Source organism: Hylobates moloch, unplaced genomic scaffold (genome assembly GCF_009828535.3).
Source record: "Hylobates moloch isolate HMO894 unplaced genomic scaffold, HMol_V3 SCAFFOLD_13, whole genome shotgun sequence".
Lineage (NCBI taxonomy): Eukaryota > Metazoa > Chordata > Mammalia > Primates > Hylobatidae > Hylobates > Hylobates moloch.
In genome coordinates, this window is record NW_026652288.1 from 28330167 (window position 1) to 28351196 (window position 21030).

Sequence of the window (21030 nt, forward strand, 5' to 3'; positions counted from 1 at the left end):
AGCTTTGAACTGTGAGAAGGGACCTCTCTACAGAAATGCAGGCCAAAAACCCCACATTCGTTCAACTTTCCCTATGTGCCAGCCACCATATAGGCAGTTTAAGCCATGTTATCTCATTTAAGGCTCTCCACATCCCTGCTAGAGAAGCATGACAAGTCTCCAAGGAAGCTACTCCCAGAGAAGCAAAGCGACTGGCCCAAAACCCCACGGCTGGCAACTGGCAGAGCCAGAAGTAGGAGCCAAGCCCCCTGAAATCGAGTTCTGAGCTTTCCCCACTGCAGGATTCTGCCAGGGAATGTTCATTTCCATGGAAACAAACTACTACACCCGTGTCTCTCTTTTCTTCCCTGAATCAGCTTGAACCACTTGGAAGCAAAACAGAGACCCTGGACCTGAGAGCAGAGATGCCCATCACCTGTCCCACTCAGGTAATAGGGCAGGACCTGCCTGGCTCCTCTCCACAAACCAGGGCACACAGCTTGCCCTACCCACTTCGTCCTCCACCACAGCTTCCTTGGTACCCATCTCGCCCCCTTGCTGAGGCCTGAGAGATTTGGAGGATGGAGGGGAGTCCACGAGAATGGACAGGGGAGGTGAGAGGGGAGACGAGAGTGCAGCTGCCATTGGGAACGGGAGATGCAGCAGGGAGAGGAGGCCTGGGCCCCAGCAGAGGGAGAGGATCCCGGTGAGAAAAGTGGGCTCCTGAGAGAGGAAATTGGGATGCCAGGAAGATGGCAGGAAGGCTTCTTTTAGCAGTGGTGCTTGGGGCAGATGAAAAAGTCTGACTGCAGGTTAGAGGGCCCAGGCAGGAGCCAGGCAGGCTCAGGAGCTGTGGTTGGAGACAGGAGAGCCTGGATTAGGGAGATTCCACAAGGAAAGGATCACAGAGGACAGCCAGCAAAGGGCAGAGCCTGGAGCTGTATGGAGGAGGGACAAGGATAGGCCTACAAGGACACAGCAGCTCCAGGCTCCTTTTAAGGAGGAATCCGTAAGTGGTTGTTAAGCCTGACTTCAGGCCTGCGGTGGGGGCAGGTTCCAATTGTCTTCAGCTCCTGTTTCTAGGCCCTGTCTTATGGCTTTTTAACCAAATAAGGCCAAGGCCAGAAAGCCCTCAGCAGCAATAAAAGCAGAAGGCCTGACCCAATCTGGGAGGCTGGGTTTCCCTCCTAGGTTGGCCACACCACCCTCTCCCACCCTCCTTGCTGGGGAATGGACCTGCAGCTCCCCTGTGTGTCTGCTGGGAATCCTGAGAGAGTGGGCACCCCTGTTCACATGCCTGCTCCCTGTCTGCTGCCTGCCCTACCCCCATCTTGGGCTCAGGCTCAGGCTCAGTCTTGTGTGCCATCAGCCCCATCAGGAGAGCAATAATGGCAGGAAGAAGGGATGGGAAGTGAAGATAGTCATAGCAGAGGGCTCAGTTGCTGGGTCTTGTGCTTGGAGCTAAGGAGATTGTCAGATTCTGCAACAGCTAGTGCAACACAGATGCCTCTAGTCCAGGTGGTCAGATGCTGGCCAAAGGCCTGGAGCAAAACCTTAGAGGCCCCTACTGTGCCAGGTGTAAACTCTTTAACTGCTTTCCTAAGGATGCCTGGGGGTTCTAGGGGAGAAGCCAGGGAACGTGGATAGTCGGGGCATTTGAGGACTCAGAAATAGCCATATTGTAGATATTTCAATATTTTACCAACCCGATAGCCATACTGAATATCACCCATGGAGGGCCCTTTCCAAACTGTCCACTGCCCTTCCATTACATGACAAAAGCAGCCATCATTTGCTCTTTCTTTCAACAAATGTGTATTGAGTACCGAGTTGGAGCCTAAGCACTGGGTCAGTCACCCTGGGCTTCAAGGCATCTGTCACCCTGGTGACTTCAAGCCCTGTCACCCTGGGCTTTAAGGCAACCGCTTCCAGGCTCTGTCCCAGATCAGGCAGAGACCCCCAAAAGGAGGCTGCTCCACCCAGCAGCATCTTAAGCTGAGTGGGCTCAGCGCCTCCCTTCTAGACAGAGCCCGATGGAGCTACTGCACTGATTTGCAGAGGTGAGCAGATCCAGCCTCGTGGAACCAGTAGAAGCCCAGCCCGGGTGAAGCTGTTGCTAAGCAACCTTGGAGCCCATTCTGAAAGGGTCCATCTGTTGGCCAGCCCAACTTCGCTGTGTTCTGAGCATTCTGCATTCCTCGGGTCCCATCTGCTCCCTCCCATGTGCCTTGGAGTGATATAAAAGTCCACCAGCATCTCAGTGTGAGCTGACAGGGGCCAGGCAGCACATATTTTTGTCCTAGATGTGTCTAAACATAGAGGCAACAGGCGACAGGCAAGACGCAGTGGGGGGTGGGAGGCAGGAGGCCGAGATGGCTGTGAGCATGAGCTTTCTCAGCCTCCTCCCTTCTCCTCCCATCCCCAGTCTAACTGCTCATACATTCTGCGTGCCAGGTATGGTGACTTAACTGCACACCGTGGATTTCTGTTGTACTTTCAAGTTGGACAAATTCTTTTACAGACAACTTTTGACTAGCCATTCTGTGGACTGAGCCTATACTCTGCCTTAATGGGCTCTCTGCCCACTCCTTTCCTAACCCCAGGGCAGCTGGCTGAATGCCTGGTCCTTTTTTTAGCTTTCATTCTTTTTGACCTCTCTGAAGCCCTTGTCAAAGGTCACCACCTCCCCCTTGAAATTCACTCCTTCCTGGGTTTGTGGACACTAAATCGCCTTGATTTTTCTGGTCTTCTGTTTGCCTTTAATGACCCTCCTCCTCCCTTTCCCCAGTCTTGAAAATGTAGATATTCTCCAATTTTCATGTCTCCATTCTATTTTCTTTCCTTTTTCACTCGCTTTTTGAAACAGGGTCTTGCTCTGTCTCCCAGGCTGGAAGTGCAGTGGTGCAATCACAGCTCTCTGCAGCCTTCAACTCCTGGGCTCAAGCCATCCTCCCACCTCAGCCTCCTGAGTAGTTGGGACTGCAGGCATGCACCACCATGCCCAGCTAATTTTGGTTCATTTGTTTTGGTAGGGGTGGGGTCTTGCCATGTTGCTTAGGCTGGTTTTGAACTCTGGACTCAAGTGATCCACCAGCCTCGGCCTTCCAAAGAGCTGGGATTACAAGGGTGTGCAGCTGTGCCCGGCCTCTGTTTTCTTTTCTCTCTCTCCACATCCTCTCACTCTGAGACTTATCCATTTCCAGGATTTCCTGTAAAATTTCTTTGTGCTGGATTCCTCAGTCTCTCAATCTGTGTCTTCATTTCTCCTTTCCCGAACTCCAGTCCTCTATTTCTGACCTTTAAAATACATTTCCCCTTGGATGCTCTATCTGGTATAAGGTTACCCAAAAGGCAGATTAATGTATGATCAAGCAGGAGGGGGGCTGAAATAAGTTCATGTATTGTACCCTATCTTTTCTTACGACAATAAGCCGAAGTTTATCAAATTCCCTTAAACTTACTTTGTTGTTTAGCAGTGTTTCTATATTGAATTACATATAAGTGACATTGTTATCTTTTTGATGCTCAGAGCTTCTAAATCCAATCCTGCCATGACCCCACCACCATCTCAAGCTTAACATTCGTTCAAAAAATAATTTTCTGAGCAAGGAATGTCTAAATAGGAACTAATTCTTTGTCTTCCCAAACTCTCTGTTCCTTAGGAGTTCTCTATTTCTGTCAACGTCATTGGGGTTTTCAAGCTCTACAGGCATGAAATGTCAGGGACCCTATCTAATCGGATTCTTACCAGTCTTCCAGAATCTAACAGGATTCTTCCCACCTGTCCCTCTTCCCATTCCCACTGCCACTGCAGGGGCTCAGATCCTCATCACTTTGTACGTTAAAGGCTAACTAGTCCCACCTTCCCACCATGAAACAATAGACTTATGTAATCTTAGGTTCTCAGTAGGGAGGGCCTTAGACTTCTGTGGATGCAATCTCTCATAGAATAATGGAATTCTTCTACCACATCCCTCCCAAGACACCCTATGGCCTCTGCTTAAATGTTCACACTTTCTTTTTTTTTTTTTTTAATTTATTTTACTTTAAGTTCCAGGATACATGTGCAGAAGGTGCAGGTTTGTTACATAGGTATACATGTGCCATGGTGGTTTGCTGTACCTATCAACCGGTCATCTAGATTTTAAGCCATGCCTGCATTAGGTATTTGTCCTAATGCTCTCTGTCCCCAAATGTTCACACTTTGTTACCACCTGAAATCAGTGTAGGTAAAGAACCAGCACTTTTTTGTTTTTTTAATTAATAGTGATGGGGTCTCACTCTATTGCCCAGGCTGGTCTCAAACTCCTGAGCTCAAGCAATCTTCCCACATTGGCCTCCCAAAGTGCTGGGATTACAGGTGTGAACCACCATACTCGGCTGGAACTAGCACTTTTGGAATGGAATGGGATAGAAAACCTCATAGGACATCCCGTGAAATACCATTATGTCCTCCTGCCTCTGACTGCCACCACCCAGCTGAGAGTCTTCTCAGTTCCAGCCACTCATTGCACACATGGCTGCCAGCTCCTGCCTCATATGGGTATTTCTCCTTGGAATGTGGCCCCTTGTAAGGTGGTGACTGTACATCTGGTTTGATCCAACCAGCACAACCAGAGAAGAAAATCACCCCTCCTTCCCCGTGGAACTACACCTGGTAATGCAGCCAGGATGTTGATGGCCTTGTCCCACAGCCACTGACTCACGTTGCTGACTCACATCAGGAGGCTGTCTGGGCTCTGCCTCCCCAGGCAGCCCACACCGTCTTTGCATGGCTGGAACTACTAGACCGGTTCCTTGTTCTACCATTCAGTCGGCCCCCCTTTCTACTCACGGGGGCTCCAAACCTAGCCTTCAAGAGCCAGTCAGGCTCAATCGAACCCCCTCTTTCACGTCATCTGCTTGGCTCCAGGCCTTTAAACCACTCTGACTCATGCATGCACCAAATGGTCAATGGTCAATAAATCCAGCTAAAAACAAGCCCAATAAAACCCAATAAAAGCCCATTAGACAGGAACATAGGAGCTGGGGGAAAAAAAGAAAAGAAGGGGAGGGGGAAGAAAGCCCTGAGGCACCCCGGCTGTCTGTCTGCCACAACCCTGAGCTGTAACTGTTCTTGCCATGGCCTCAGTCTGCAACACATTCTAGTGTCTCCTTGACCTCTGGCCCTTTAGCTCTGCCTCCCTTTCCCCAACCTGTAGATCTTGTGATCAAATAGATTCAATGAAACACATTGTCCAATTGCACTCGCAGCACTTCCAAAAAGGTCAAGTTTGCCCTTCCCTCAGTGCCTCCCATGCTGGTCACAGTAGGACTGGCTCCAGTCCCTGGACCCTAAGCCGAGTCTGGGCTCCTTTGAAGTGCAGGGAGAATGCCACTGACTCTTTTCTCTGAGGACCCTCCATCTCCAAATCTGGCCGCAGTTCCTCAGCAGGTGCTGCACTGACTGGCCACGCCATTCTCTGATGCTTCACTGCCTTAGCTTCTCACGTCTGTCTCCCCACCTGAGCCAATTGTGAGTTTCTTTCTCTCCTCCCCTCATCCTGGCACCGAGAAGTGCTCTCTAACGCTTGAGCTGCTCAACCGGCATGGGGTACTTATTTATAGAATGCTCCCAGATCACCCTGTCTGTTGGTGAATGCTCAGGGAATGCTTACTGTTAACCTGAGACAAGCCCAAGTAGCTACATGGACCTGCCACCATAAGCCCTCTTCTGTCTTACGCTGTTGTAGAGGGTCCAGGGCTCACTTCTCCCACTTGGCCCTGAGTACCTCTCCTTGAAAGGATGTCAGGTCAGGAGCTGAGCACGGTGGCTCACGTCTGTAATCCCAGCACTTTGGGAGGCTGAGGTAGGTGGATCACAAGGTCAGGAGATTGAGACCATCCTGGCTAACATGGTGAAATCCCTGACTCTACTAAAAATACAAAAAAATACAAAAAAAAATAAAAATAGCCGGGTGTGGTGGTGGGTGCCTGTAGTCCCAGTTACTCGGGAGGCTGAGGCAGGAGAATGGCGTGAACCCAGGAGGCAGAGCTTGCAGTGAGCCAAGATCGCGCCACTGCACTCCAGCCTGGGCGACAGAGCAAGACTCCATCTCAAAAAAGAAAGAAAAGATATCGGTTACCAGCCCGTTTCAGACAGGAATGCTGAGACCAGAGGAAAGGGGAGACTTGTTGGGTGCCTCAGGGAACCAGGATCTGAGCTGGGGGCTGAGAGCTCTGTGTGGGTGGACTCTGTCCTCCCAGTCGCTGCTGTGTCCCTCTCTTCTTTTCCTGCTGTCTGACCAACAGGGTTTTTGTTGGCCTTACCTCCAGTGTGAGGAATGGAACCAGGCAAGAGGCCTGTCGGGTCAGCTGTGGCCCCAGTTCGGCATTCATCACTTGTTCCCTAACCTGGAACCAGTCCCTTCCTCACTCTGGGACTCAGCAGCTGCTCATCTATAAAGTGGGGCATTTGGGGGTTGCAAAGTCAGTCATCTACAATGCCAGGCAAGAACGTGGTTGTGTACATGTGGTCAGGTATGAGACAAGATCACTTTTCCAACATTCTGGTTTCCCTTTTTTTTTTTTTTTTTTGAAACAGAGTCTTGCTCTGTTACCCAGACTGGAGTGCACTGGCACGATCTCATCTTCCTGCAACCGCTGCCTCCCAGGTTCAAACAATTCTCATGCCTCACCCTCTCAAGTAGCTGGGATTACAGATGTGTACCACGACACCTGGATAATTTTTTTTTTTTTTTTGTATTTTTAGTAGAGACAGGGTTTCACCATGTTGTCCAGGCTGGTCTTGAACTCCTGGCCTCATGTGATCAACCCCCCCTTGGCCTCCCAAAGTGCTGCGCCCAGAATAATTTTTTTTTTTTTTTTGAAACAGAGTCTCACTCTGTTGCCCAGGCTGGAGTGCACTGGCACAATTATAGCTCACTGTAACCACAAACTCCTGGGTTCAAGCAATCCTTCTGCCTCAGCCTCTTGAGTAGCTAGGACTACAGGCACATGCCACCATGTTGAGCTAATTTATTTTTTTAATTTGTTGTAGAGATGGGGTCTTGCTATGCTTCCCAAGCTGGTATTAAACTCTTGGCCCCAAGCAATCCTCCTACCCTGGCCTCCCAAAACACTGGGAATACAGGCATGGGCCACTGTGCCAGCCTAGTTTTTTCTTCTTGTTCCCATTTTATTCTCACATTTTCAGACCATGGGATTACTACTCCACTGAGCACATTTTGTGAGAGTGTTCACAGCCCTGGGCCCGGCTGCTGTTTCCTGATCTCAGTCTTAACAACTTGATCTTGCTTCGCTGTTATTTGTACATTTTCTCATTAGCTTTCTCCCCATTTCTCCTTTGTCTGCTTCCTTCTTCCTTCTTTAATTAACTCCTTACCTGCAACTGGGGGGACTTGGATTCTTGACTGGGCTTGTGTGAAAACTGATTGTGAAACAGATAGGTAAGTAGGGAATGAGGAGGGTGTTTTACAAGAAAAAAAAAAATGACTAAGATACAGGAACCCAACCTAAAGAAGAAAAGACATATAGTTCAAAGGAGGCAGAAAGAAAAACATAACAGATATTCAAATATATTGATAATCATAACACTTTCTGGAAGATAAAAAAAAAAATGCTGAAACATGAATCCCTTGCTAGAGAAATTACAAAGCCAAGGAAATAGACAGGTCTGAGGATTAGGGAGCTGTTCAGTTGCTAGGAGAAACACAAAAGCGCAGACCCCAGACTACAATGGGTATGAAACCCTCTGCACGATTTTTGTTGTCCATCCCTTGCCAAAGCTGTTATGTAAAACTCTCCGGGGGAAAGAATGAAATTATGTTTATACAGTTCTATATAAGTGCAGAAGAATCATGTTAGATAAATCTACAGGGCAGGATTGTTAGTTTTTCTCCTTCTCAAGCAAACTTCAGTGCTGCCAGATAACCTCTCCATGTGGCTTCTTTTCTCTTAGAATGAGCCCTTCCTGAGAACCCTTCGGAACAGTAACTACACGTACCCCACAAAGCCAGCCGTTGAGGTAACCCGACTCACATCTGCCTCTCTCAGACACAAAACCATTTCCACCTGCCAGGGGCTCGGGTGTGGTACAGGTTTCAGAGTATTCACTGAAGCAGAAATGTACTTCTTACGTATGGGGATTGGAATGTACAGAAAAGGCTCCCGGACCACGAAGCCCCAGGATTGCCCTAACATGTTCTCAAGTTGCTTACCTGACGTCAGCCCCCAAGCAGAGGAAGTGCCTGTGGATCGATTTTCTTTGACCTTGGCAATCCTGGGCTCACAGACATGGTTACTTGCTTAGGCAGCTCAGCCTCTCAAGAGGGAGAGGCAGCGGGTGTGATGTGGCATTGACTTCTTGGAAGGTGGAGGCTGAGTGGGAGGGAACTACAATTCCGGGGATGGGGCCCAAAAGGAAGTGGAGGCATGTTCATGTTCATGTTCCTGTGGGCCCCTAGGCCTTGCTTGGTTCAAGTCAATCATTCTAGTGCTGAGGATTCAGAGCCCATGGTTAATTCCATTGGATTAACCATGTCTGTGAGCCTAGGACGGCCACTGCAAAGACGGCCTGGAGGACCCTGGACTACACCATGACTGGCAGTCAGGCCTGGTCCAGATCAGGTCTGTTGGTCACCAGGATGGGGTTCGACCAGCAGTTTCAGTTTCACACTTATATTATATCCAGTCTCATGTTAGGGGCTAGAAGGCATGTAGAGAAGTATCGAACATGGTCCGGACCAAGGGAAGTAAGAGCCCAATAGAGTTTCACAATTACTGAACACATACTATGTGCCAGACACTATTCCAGGAAGACAGAAGTGTGAACCAGACAGATGGATCCCGGCCCTCACGTAGCTTACAATCTACTGAGAAAGGTGTCTTATATACATGGCTAGGCATGGTATAATGAAGAGATACTTGCTACACAGGGAGTCAGGAACGCAGTCCCAGGCAGAAGGACCATGGACCACACAGGCTCAGAAGTCGACTGTGTTGGGTGTATTTGGGGAAAAGAAAGAAGGTCAGAGTGGCTAGGGGCATGAGAATGAGGTGGAGAGTGGGGGAAATGAGATCAGGAGTGCCAAGGAGCCAGATCACACAAAGCCTGAATTACTGAGTAAAAATGTTGAATTTCAAGTGGAGAAAGGTGGGAAGCCATTGGTGGTCTCAGGAGAGAGTGACATGATCTGGTTCACGTCTTTCAAAGATCTACCTGACTGCTATGTGTAGAATGGGTTGGCCATCAGCAGGAGTGATTGGGGAAAGACATTTTATAAGCCAGCTGAAGAAACTAACTCATGAAATTATTAAGAACTATGGGATGCTAAGCTCTGGGGTACAAGCAATACCAGATTTCTGGCTGTGGGTTATGCTGTGTCCAGCCTCTCTGAATTTTCTCAGGCTCATGTTAGCCCAGTGGAGGCTTGTCCTCATTGAACCAGTGACCAAATTCCCCGAGAATTGAAACGTCAGCCGCATCTTGTGAATCAGGCATTTCTTCATTTATTCAACATTTACCTATTGGAAGCTACGTGGTGTGGGCACTGTGCTAAGTGCTGGGTAGACAATGGTGAGCCGAATGGGTCTGGACCTGCCCTCTTGGTTCTTCAGTCTCATGCATCTTTGCTTTTGCTGCTGGAAGAGCTAAAAATCCCAGAGCTAGAAGGGTGTGTGTTTATTTTAACAGCTTTCTACTCAAAGTAACCACAGAAACAGAATTCTGTCATCTGAGGTAACGTGGATGAGCCTAGAGGACATTACGTTAAGTGAAATAAGTCAGGCACAGAAAGACAAATACTACATGTTCTCACCATATGCGGAATCTTAAGAAGTTGACTTCACAGAAGTAGAGTATAAATAGTGGTTATTAGAGGCTGGGAAGTGTGGATGGTGGTTGGGGAGTAGGGATAGCAGAAATTGATTAACAGAAAATTATAGCTAGATAGGAGGGAGAATTTCTAGTGTTCTATAGCACAGTAGGGTGACTATAGTTAACAGTTCACCATATATTTTCAAATAGCTAGAACAGCAGATTTTGAATCTTCCCAACACAAAGAAATGGTACATTTTTGAAGTGAGGGATAGGCTAATTACCCTGATTTGATCATTGCACATTGTAGAGATGTATCAAAATATCACACTATGCCTCATAAATATGTACACTTACATGTCAATTAAAAATAATAAAAGCAAAACTAATAAAGTAGCCACAAAGAGGCTTTACCTGGGAGCTTTTTAGAAATGCAGAGTCCTGGGCACCACCCCAAACCTGCTGAATCAGAATCTGCAGCTTAAGATCTTTAGGAGATTTGGATGCACTGATTTTGGATGTGGTGCATGGTTCTTCCCTTGTGACGGATGAGCACGTTTCAATTCCAACCAGGGTCTGTTAATCTACATGGAATATGCTTATCTCTGGTTCACCAAATATCTGAGATATAGCTCATGTACTGATGGCTGAATAACTTTTCATGTTGCATTTTCTCTGAGTATTTGTCATCTGCACACAAGCATGTTCTTGAGTTCATTAAACCTTTAAACAGAAGAAATCCATCAGTATGATGAATTGAGCAATCCCTTGGAAAAAAACTAAATTCCATTGGATTTAGCAAATAATATTTAAAAGAAGTTCCATTTTTGCTCCCTCATGGTAGGAATATTTCAAGTCTTGTCTTCATCATCTGAGTGAACAGATGAGATAAGCTTTCATAGCCTCTGGCAGTCAGACTCCTGGACAATCAGTCAACCTGCTGGTCAAGCCCTACTCCGTACTCAGCATGCATATATTTGAGACTTTGGGAAGATACTCAATTCTCCCCCAGATTTCTGGTACTAATCATTTCTGTGCCCTCTGCTTCCCATCCCACTCCTTCCCCCAGCACCTGGAAAATATGCTCTGTATTAGAGACAAAGAAAATTGACTAAAAGCATTCAGGGTTGCTTACATTAATTTAAAAGCATATAAGGAATAAAGCTGTTAAGTTAAATATGCAAAAAGACATACAGTTATCCAGAAAAGACAGGCAGAAACCAGGAGCTTTACAATTTTAAAATATTTTGTTATTATTCTAAAAATATTTTAATTATTGTTTAGGTTCTAGCATTATAATTAGTGTCAATTAGCTTAATTTTATAAAACACACATACCTGTAATCTCATGTTAGGCATCCAAATGCTGTGTTCCTTTGGGAGACCTACCTGTATAGGACTTCGTGGTTTTCTTCCCTGCTTTGGGGCAGCCACTGGCTCCATTCAAAGCATAGATATATTGGGATAAGAAAGGTTGTGTGTGGGTGCACATGTGGAGACATGCACTATGGTTGTGCATAGGGGTAGCTAGACACACCCATTTCTCCCCCTCTAATTTCCCTCCTAGCCCACCTATAACTCACAGTTCTTTCCCTCACATGATCCTGTATGGTGACTCATTTCTAGCCTCCATCAATAATTCCTTAGCTGGTACTTCTTGGGCTGAAGCTTATCTCCCTGCACCATGAGTGTTGGGCACTGAATCTTTTCTCCTGTTGATTTAGAACTGGGGCAGTGACTTCCTGTGTACAGAGTGGAAGGCTTCCAGTAGTGTTCCAACCTCTGGTGAGTGAAAACATCATCATCCCCTTCAATTAAGGGCCTTGCCGAATATCAGGTTGCGGGGAGACCCTGCAAACATACCCTGGAGCTTTAAGCGGGACTTGCTAATTCCCATGCAGTGCAGACCTAGATCCTGCAGCCTACCGCCACAGCTGGGCTTCCCTGTGGAGGTGCACAGACCTCTCTGTTGAATGCTACTTCTTGTCTCCTTATAGTCCCAGTGGCAGTCCCTTGGGCCTCCCTGCCCAGTGAGGCAGGTAGAGTCAGGGATTGGGATTCTACCTGCCTGTGCTACATGACCCTGCAGCTGGAACTTTCCTGGACCACCCCAATGTCAATCAGACTCTTCTGAGGGTGGACGATAGCCATGAAACCCATTCCCTTCAGTGCCTTGGTTGCTCTGAATGAATGGAAGGGGCAAAACTGCTAAAGCCTTAGGAGCAGTGGGACAGAGTTATAGACTTATGGTAAAATGTATACTTTAAGAGGTAGACACCCCCAGCCCCCACAATCACCTCTCTGCTTGTCTCCCCTAGTCCACGAGCTCCGACCAGCAGACGTCAAAGTGGTGGCCGCCCTGGGTGACTCTCTGACTGTGAGTAGTGAGCTGTGAACCAGGATGGGCAGCTCAGAGTCCAGCCAGGCCCCGAGCAGAATCCGTGCTTCCCCAGCATTGGCTCCGCTTTCAGTGCTGAGCCCATGTTACTGAGGGCCTACCCATGTCAGGCACTGAAACACAGCCAGGAGATGTAGAATGCCCTGTTTCGCCACCTTCCCGGTTCTGCTCAAAGCCGCCTCCTCCATGAGGCCTCCCCTCAATTCCCCAGGGAGAAGCAATCCCCGCCTTCCCCACTGTTCACAGGCGTTTTGTTGGTGTGTGATGGCACTCATTCAAGTCTGCCTGCCTTCATCTGGGGACTCATCTCCATCTACCCAGACTCAGAGTGGCAGGTCTTACACACACACTGCCCCATGCTCCCTACTCCATTTAAGGACATGTGCTTTGGGGCAGAGGGAGCCCAGTTCCTCACACATAGCACAGTCTTGCTAAGTGAATTGTGTTCGCCAATTACTTAGCCATTGTTGTGTACACCAACACTCTATTAGCAATTCTAAGGGAAATGAGGTATGAAACACAGTCATAGCCCCCAGCAACCTGTCTGGCTAGAAAAACAAGAAATGTACACAGAAAGAAATGCATGATCACATAGATGACATATAGGACTTGGATGTTTTATTTTTAAACTTCTAAGTTCAGGGGTACATGTGCAGGTTTGTTACACAGGTAAACTTGTGGCATGGGGTTTGTTGCACAGATTATTTAATCACCCAGGTATTAAGCCTGATACCCATGAGTTATGTTTCCTGATCCTCTCCCTCCTCCCACCCTCCACTGTCTAATAGGCCCCCATGTGCGTCGTTCCCCTGCATGTAGGACTTTTAAAATAGAGTATTTATTTCAGTAGAAACAAACACCAGCCCCACATGTGTGTGAATGTGTTTCCATTTTGGCATGAACATGGAAAAAGATGTGGAAGGGCACATAGGAGTCTGTTCACCACTAATGAGCTCTGGTGGTATTTGCATGTGGGTGAGGAGGGAGTGTGGAATCTGTGGCAAGGGGCAGGATTCTTAAGGTAGGGGTAGATTATTCATTTGTTTAAATACTTATATCATTTCACATCTGTTACTTTTGTAAATTTCAAGGGGTTTTTTTTTTTCTTTTTTTTTAAGACAGGGCATTTAGAGAAAGCTTTATAGAGGAGACAGGAACTGATGAGGGTCTTAGAGAACGAATTTGGAAATGTAAGCTGCTGGAAAGGAGGGAGTTCAGCATTCCAGGAGGGGATGGGAGTGGGTGGTAATGGGGTAGACCAGCTCAAGGCCCTCAGGCTTCCCCAATAATGGCAGGTACTTAGCTTAGCCCTGAAGATTTGTGTGGTCTGGGAAGGAGGGAGCAAACAAGGGGAAGGAAAGTAGAAACCAGATTATGGTGACCTCAGGAGATTGGTGATGGGATTTGGCTTTAATCTTGAAGGTAAGGGAGACTCATTGAAAGGTCAGGGCTGGGGTTGGGGAACATGAAGAAAGAGGCATGTGCAGGAGTAACAGAAACTGGAGTCAGTTCGCTCAGGCAGGAGGCCAGGGTGTTGCCTGTGGCAAGGAGGTGAGGGTCTCAATTAGGAACACGGCAAAGGGGACAAAAAGAAAGGCGTGGGTGCTAGGGAGGGTGGAAAGGAGGAACCAACAGGACTTGGTTACGGGTTGTAGGTAAAGAACTGGGGAGAAGAATGTATCGAGACCACTCCAAGTTTAAGGTGGCCTGGAGAAAAGCCGGTACTATTTTTAGAAAAGGCAAATCCAGGTCCTAGCTGCTACCCCAGGGCCAGAGAAGGCTCTTCCAGTGCCCTCAGCCTATACCCCAGCCCTGAACTTTCTTTCTGCTTTTTACAGACAGCAGTGGGAGCTCGACCAAACAACTCCAGTGACCTACCCACATCTTGGAGGGGACTCTCTTGGAGGTGAGGATGTTCTTGACGCATGCTCTATTGATGATGCTCTCTCAGAGAGGTGTGAGTAGTGTGTTTCCCCTGTCAGCCCTCCAGGGATGCAGTTGGGTCCCCAGGGCCCAGCGCTGAGACAGGAGACTCGATGATGCTTGCATTACCCCTGAGGGTGATGGGAGAGACGTCCCAGGGGCCCAGGGGCCCAGAACCCGGTTCTGGTTCTGACTTAAGCATATGTTGGCACACAGAGCAGCATGTTGGTGTGATTTTAACAAATATGCTTTATCTTCCCCAGCATCGGAGGGGATGGGAACTTGGAGACTCACACCACACTGCCCAGTAAGTAGCAGCCCGGAGAGGCACCATCACTGTGGCCATCCTCCCTGGGGCCAGGGCCTTCCTGCTGGAGGAGGGGAAGAGGAGGTTATCTGCAAGAAGGGAAGTCAGCCAGCCCTGAAAAGCCCCAGAAGTCCTGTGTCCCACCCATGTCCCCACCCTGCATGCTCATCTGTTACTGTGAGGGTCCTGCAGGGTCTCACCTGTGCTCTTCTCTTCCTCCTCCTCCTCTAAAGACATTCTGAAGAAGTTCAACCCTTACCTCCTTGGCTTCTCTACCGGCACCTGGGAGGAGACAGCAGGACTAAATGTGGCAGTGGAAGGGGCCAGAGCTAGGTGAGTAGATGCCGTACAGGAGGGCGAGTGGAAGGCAAGGCTGAGACATCAGGGTGGGAAACCGGAGGAGAGGAGGATGTTGTCCAGAAGCCTGGTCCCAGGGGCAATAACAGCTGTGCAGGACTTTCCATGTGAATTATGTCCTGAGATCCTCACACCCTTGGACAGGGGCACTGAGGCTTATAAGCTTTCCAGAACCACCAAGATTATCCAGCAAGTTATCAGAGGAGGCAGGATCAGACCATGCCTGAATCAGGAGCCTTTGCTCTGACACTGTGCTATTACCGCCTCTCCAGGGCAGCAGGAGGCACACATCTGCCCTGGACCCGGGCGCAGTCCCTGCTGGCTCCAGCTCCACTTCCTGCCCAGCAGGTCAAACGAGAACTGAGTGCATGACCCGGGGGATAGCTGCCCTTTCTCTCTCCCCACCTCACTTCACTCTTTGGCTCTGAAAAAGCTATATTCTGACACTAGGGAGTTAGATGTCAGGGCCCCCAAAACAGCATGGTGGCTGTTTGTTTTCACTGGGGTTTCTGTTGTTGACAACAACTCAGATAATTAAAGCTGAAATGCCTGACCAGGCTCATTGATTTTCTGCCTGGAGCGTGCTGGGTGTATGCTTTGTAGAAGGATCACTACGCTCCGATCACCAGGGAAACGACACTGGCTTGACTCACTCTGTTTACAGGGAATGTTCCTTTCAGAAGTGGTAACGTGGGCCCCATGCTCTGTTTGAGTCTCTAAGCCACAGGAAGCGATGTCAGTTCCTCAACGTCACGAGCAGGAAGAACTTATTTTTCTGTAAAAACTGGGCTTCATGAGGTCATTATAGCAACATCTAATTACTGTTATTATGATTGCTATCATCGTTATTATCATCATCATTTTATTGTTCTTGTACAGTACAGGCTTCATTCTCCAGGGGTTGATTTCTTACTCTGTTGACAATCAAGCCCCTTCTTCCTTTCTCACTTCACTTCTCTTATTGCCTTTTCTATTTTACCGCTGCTCAGCCCCTCTGCCAGATGAAGTCAGTGGCCAGGGAAGTAGTTGAGAACATGTGGCTGCTTGTGGGTATCTCTGATGTCCAATGTTAGGGGAAAGGAAAGTAATCCATTGACTTAAAGGAAAGTTAGAGAGCAATTATCCAACCTCCCTTTCTTATCTCTGTTCTGTTGTTTATTAGCATAGATACAGATGAGTTCACCTAAAGAGAAACATACACACCATAGCAGAACACCTAATATCACAGGGTGTGGGGTCAGATCATTGGTGTCTACATTCCAGCTCCAAGACTTGCTAGCTGTGTGACCTTGGACAAGTTGCCTAGCATCTCTGAGTCTTAGTTTCTTCAGCAATAAATAGGGATAATAATAGTACTTATCAGGGTTGTCATAAGGATTAAATGAGATAAATAATCCATGAAAAGAATGTAGTACCACACATAATACCCACCAAAAAAGCAGTACGGAAGTACCAAAAGTTTGCCATTTAATAATGGATCTTTAGTTTCAAAGTTTTCTTCATCTAACTTTCCTTCCGTCAGTCAATAAGAATTCATTCAACACCTGCAAAGGACTGAAACCCAAAGTGGTTACTAAAAGATACAAAGGGCCAGGCATGGTGGCTTACACCTGTAATCCCAGCACATTGAGGGCCGAGGTGGGTGGATGACCTGAGGTCAGGAGTTCGAGACCAGCTCGGCTAACGTGGTGAAACCCCGTCTCTACTAAAATCAAAAATTAGCTGGGTGTGATGGTTCACGCCTGTAATCCCAGCTACTCGGGAGGCTAAGGCAGGAGAATCACTTGAACTCAGGAAGTGGAGGCTGCAGTGAGCCAAGATCGTGCCATTGCACTCCAGCCTGGATGACAAGAATGAATCTCCATCTCCAAAAATAATAATAATTAAAAATAAATAAAAGATACAAAGGAATCAAAAGATGAACTCCCTGCCCACGAAGAGCTCGCACTCTAGGTAAGGAGACTAAACAAATGGGAAATAACTTTCTGAAAAAGACAATGCTGGGTATGGCAACAATGTAGTGCTTCGTCATGGAGTGCAATTAAGAGAACAGGAGAGCATACAGTATGAACTGCACTGTTTAAAAGACAGATGCAGACCCAGAAGGGACCCCGAAATCACCCAGTCCAACCTCTTCCTTTAAAAGATGGAAAAGGTCAAGCCTAGCAAGATTCAGCAACTTGTACAAGCTCACACAGCAAGTCAGTAGCAGAGCTGAAAGTAGAACCACTGGTCCCTGGGGTAAAAAAGGAAATGCAGGATGTGTGGATCAGTGAGCCCAGAGAGGAGGCTCAAGGGAAAGCAGGACTTGGTCTGGGCCTGAAGGATGGGAAGAAGATGGCTAGGAAGAGGGGAAGAAGCGGCATTTGTAACTTCCCCTCCTACCCACGAGGGCTTATTGCCCATGGATTCTCTTAGTCACATCTTGAACCTGTTAAAAGGTTAAAGGCACTTCTGTGGTCACCTTTGACCAGAAAAGTCTTTCTTTATAGCTTTCTGGTATACTCATCAATAGCAATAATGTATGGGATACAATCCTAGATCTGTAAATTCTCCTTAATGAGAAACAAGGGTGGGGATGGTACCATGTGTGTCTGGCCACGTACCTAGCTTACTGTGGACACCCAAAGATTTTCAGTGGCCAGCTCGCACCGGTTCCTGCTTTTATGGCTTCTTCCATGGACGCTTTCATTGGCTGTATCCCCTTTGCTGACCTAACTTCTCATAGACATTTCTTTAAACACAGCTTTATTGAGGTATAAATGACATGCAATAAATGTCACATGTTAAAAGGATACAATTTGGCTGGGTGCGGTGGCTCCTGTCTCTAATCCCAGCACTTTGGGAGACCAAGGTAGGCAGATTGCTCAGGAGTTGGAGACCAGCCTGAGCAACATGGTGAAACCCTGTCTCTACCAAAAATAGAAAAAATTAGCTGGGCATGGTGGCATGTACCTGTAGTCCCAGCTACTCGGGAGGCTGAGATGGGAGGATCACTTGAGCTCAGAGGGGTTGAGGCTGCAGTGAGCCATGATCACACCACTGCACTCCAGCCTGGGCAACAGAGCAAGACCCTATCTCAAAAAGGATACAATTTAACATTGTACCTGTGAAATCATCACCACAATCAAGATGAAAAACATGTCCATCACCCACAGGAGTTTTCTCAGGCCCCTTGGCAATCTCTCCCTCCTGCTCCTCCCTGTCCCTACCTCACACCCCAGGCAACCACTAACCTTTCCATCACAATAGGTTAGTTTGCATTTTAAAAATTTTTATATAAATGGGATCAAAGAGTATATACTTTTTATCTGACTTATTTAGCAAAATGATTTTGCGATGCATCCATGTTATTGGGTATACCAATAGTTCATCCCTTTTTATGGCTGAGTAGTGTTCCATTGGCATTCATATCGCTCATCCAGAACACCAAATGGCTTTGTTTTATTTATGGCAGACATCAGGGGATGAAGGGAGAACTAATCCTGTCCATCCTGGTTTATTGGAGAGGGAGAAAAAAAAAAGCGAGGAGATGGGGAATGGTGCGGAAATCTAAGTAATCACAGAAAAGAAAAACAAAAGGATTAAAGAAGCAGAGAGCAGGGCTTAGAAGTAAAGGTTAAAGGAGTCATTAAGCCTGGAAAGGAGAAAACTGAGGGATAATTGAGAGCTGTGACTTTTCTCAAATATACAAAAGGTTATTTTTAAAACAGGCAACTGAAGAAGAAACGAACAGGTTTGGCTTACAAAGAGCGAGCTTGAGGAAATATAAGGGAAAGTTCCCAGGGGGAGGATGGACGGGATCCCAACCCGAGTGGCCGATGAGACTATTGGGTGGCAGGGGCTAGATCAATGTGGCTCCAGGGTCCATGGCAGCCCTGTGATTGTTACTAAGCTGAGATGTCTTGAGAATGGAATGAGCTTTATACTGGTAACATCATTCTTCTTGAAACATCTCTCTTCCTAGGCCAAAATCCCATGTCTTGAGTCCTCACTCCTGAGCCAGCACTAATGCCCCTCTCTCTTCCCCTTACCTAGGGACATGCCAGCCCAGGCCCGGGACCTGGTAGAGCAAATGAAAAACAGCCCCGTGAGTACAGGCCCCCGGGCCACCCCTGAAAGGTGCCCATCTCCTGCCTGCTGGCGAAGGGACAGCCCCATAAGGGTCCCTCTCACTACAGCACCTCCTGCTTTGGGCCGGCCTCTGTAGAGGGTCAAAAGATCCCCCGAGAAGCAGACCTTACCAAGGAGGCGCCTGCTCTGGCCACACTCCTAGACGCAGGCTCTGGCACCCCTCACCCCAGGGCCGGCTGCGGGAGGGCGAGGTGGAACAGGGAGTTGGCTGAGGTGGCGTCCTTGGCCTCTGACAGCTTCCCGCTTTAACCAAGAGGTGGCTTCCCAGAGCCCTACCTATTATGTAAATGCAGGGTTCTAAAAATAGGCTTCTCATTCCAATCCAGTTCTGCCTCCTTCCCCTCACCCTGCCCCTCTGAAACTTCTCACTAGCACTTTTTTTTTTTTTTAACCATTCAGTGTTTATGCCTAGGAATTCAGCTCCTGGTGGGATTCCTATTATGGAGGTGGCCAAGTGGAAAGCCAACTGCTTAGAGGGCCTCCCAGCCCCAACCCCACTTCTGAGTGCACGCTGGGCTCTTCCTCCAGTCTCCTTTCCCCCACCCTAAGAACTCATCCCAGGGGCAGCTCAGGGCCTTTGCTTCTGCCTGCCTCCTCTGCCCGCAGCTCCCTGGAAGGCCTTCATTTGGGGGGATGTGGTAATCCCCTCGGCATTTAATGGGCCAAGGATATGTGGGACACATCCACATTCTACTTCTCCAGGGACACAACTTTCTTAAGATTTCATGGGGAAAATAGCCCTCCCTTGTGTAAGCAGAACCCCGCCGAAAAAAAAAAAATCCTCTCTGTGGAGCACCTTATCCCAGCACCGATTGAGGGCTGGGGAGCCCCACTTTGTTGCTTTTCTTTTTTTTTTTTTAGACGGAGTCTTGCTCTGTCACCCAGGCTGGAGTGCAGTGGCGCGCTCAGCTCACTGCAGCATCCGCCTCCTGGGTTCAAGTGATTCTCCTGCCGCAGCCTCCGAAGTAGCTGGGATTACAGGCACCTGCCACCAGGCCCGGCTAATTTTTGTATTTTTAGTGGAGATGGGGTTTCACCATGTAGGCCAGGCTGGTCTCGAACTCCTGACCTCAGGTGATCCACCTGCCTCAGCCTCCCGAAGTGCTGGGATTACAGGTGTGAGCCACTGTGCCTGGCCCACTTTGCTGCTTTTCTCTGTTACAATATAAATAAGACAAAAGGCACTTGGAGGGCGGGTGGGCTGGCCCAGTAGCAACATTTGTATGTGCCTCCCACCAAGGCCTAAACTCAGAATCTTCTGTCCCCTCAGGACATCAACCTGGAGAAAGACTGGAAGCTGGTCACACTCTTCATTGGGGTCAATGACTTGTGTCATTACTGTGAGAATCCGGTAGGCCCCCAACCAACCCCATGGGGACCTGAGAAGGAAGTTGCTGACCTCTGGCAACATCCTTGCCCATCCATCCCTGGCCCTGCCCCGAGCTCCTCGCTCATGGGAGCCGCGTTTGCCTGCTGCCTCAGGCCCTCCCTGGTTTACACATGCTGGGCGAGGCTCAGCCTTTTCTACTGCCTGAGTGGCCCCTGGGAGAGCAGGTGCATTGGTTCTCCAATTCCAGAAGTAAGGTCTAGGTGGACCTGCTGTAGGCACTGCTGAGGCGAGGCCTCTCTTATCCACACAAATATGACCTCTGGTACCAGATAGGGGACTAGCCATCCTCACCCCATCCCTGCCCTGTTTCATTTTGAGGAAGGGCAAAACAATGTTCTAGATGGGGTTGGATGGGCTATCACGAGTTAACCAAACCTCAGCGGTGGCCCTGGGAGCCCAAACCTGTTTCTGATGTTTCCATGGGGAAATATGTCCAGACTCACAAACTTCTGGAAGTTGTAACTTCCAAAATTTTTATTTTGGAATACATCTTGTTCTAAGTTGGGGACATTCTGTATTTTATTTGGCCGGGAAAAGGCAGCTGCCCAGCCTCAGAGGTTGTGGTAGAATGTTTGACAGTCACAGATGGTGGTGCGGGGGAAAAGGCATTTATCACTCCTTGTGGCTCACAGAGGCCAACTACCAGAGGCTTGATGAGAAGTATCCTCCCACACACAAGAGTTGGTCTTCCAAACCTCTTCCCCTTATTTCTCTCCCTGACCGCCC

At 48.2% G+C, this 21030-nt stretch overlaps 1 protein-coding gene across 2 annotated transcripts in view; it reads left to right on the top strand.

Moving 5' to 3' along the window:
- The window catches only part of PLB1 (phospholipase B1), a 147567-nt gene that overhangs the window by 109845 nt on the left and 16692 nt on the right, over positions 1 to 21030 (top strand). For both annotated transcript variants that reach the window (XM_032172592.2, XM_032172591.2), the window contains 9 exons: positions 357 to 428; positions 7940 to 8005; positions 11520 to 11580; positions 12114 to 12172; positions 14032 to 14099; positions 14380 to 14423; positions 14657 to 14756; positions 18819 to 18870; positions 20185 to 20265. In XM_032172592.2, coding sequence (XP_032028483.1) covers positions 357 to 428; positions 7940 to 8005; positions 11520 to 11580; positions 12114 to 12172; positions 14032 to 14099; positions 14380 to 14423; positions 14657 to 14756; positions 18819 to 18870; positions 20185 to 20265 — 603 coding nt within the window. The remainder of the gene's footprint in view (positions 1 to 356; positions 429 to 7939; positions 8006 to 11519; positions 11581 to 12113; positions 12173 to 14031; positions 14100 to 14379; positions 14424 to 14656; positions 14757 to 18818; positions 18871 to 20184; positions 20266 to 21030) is intronic.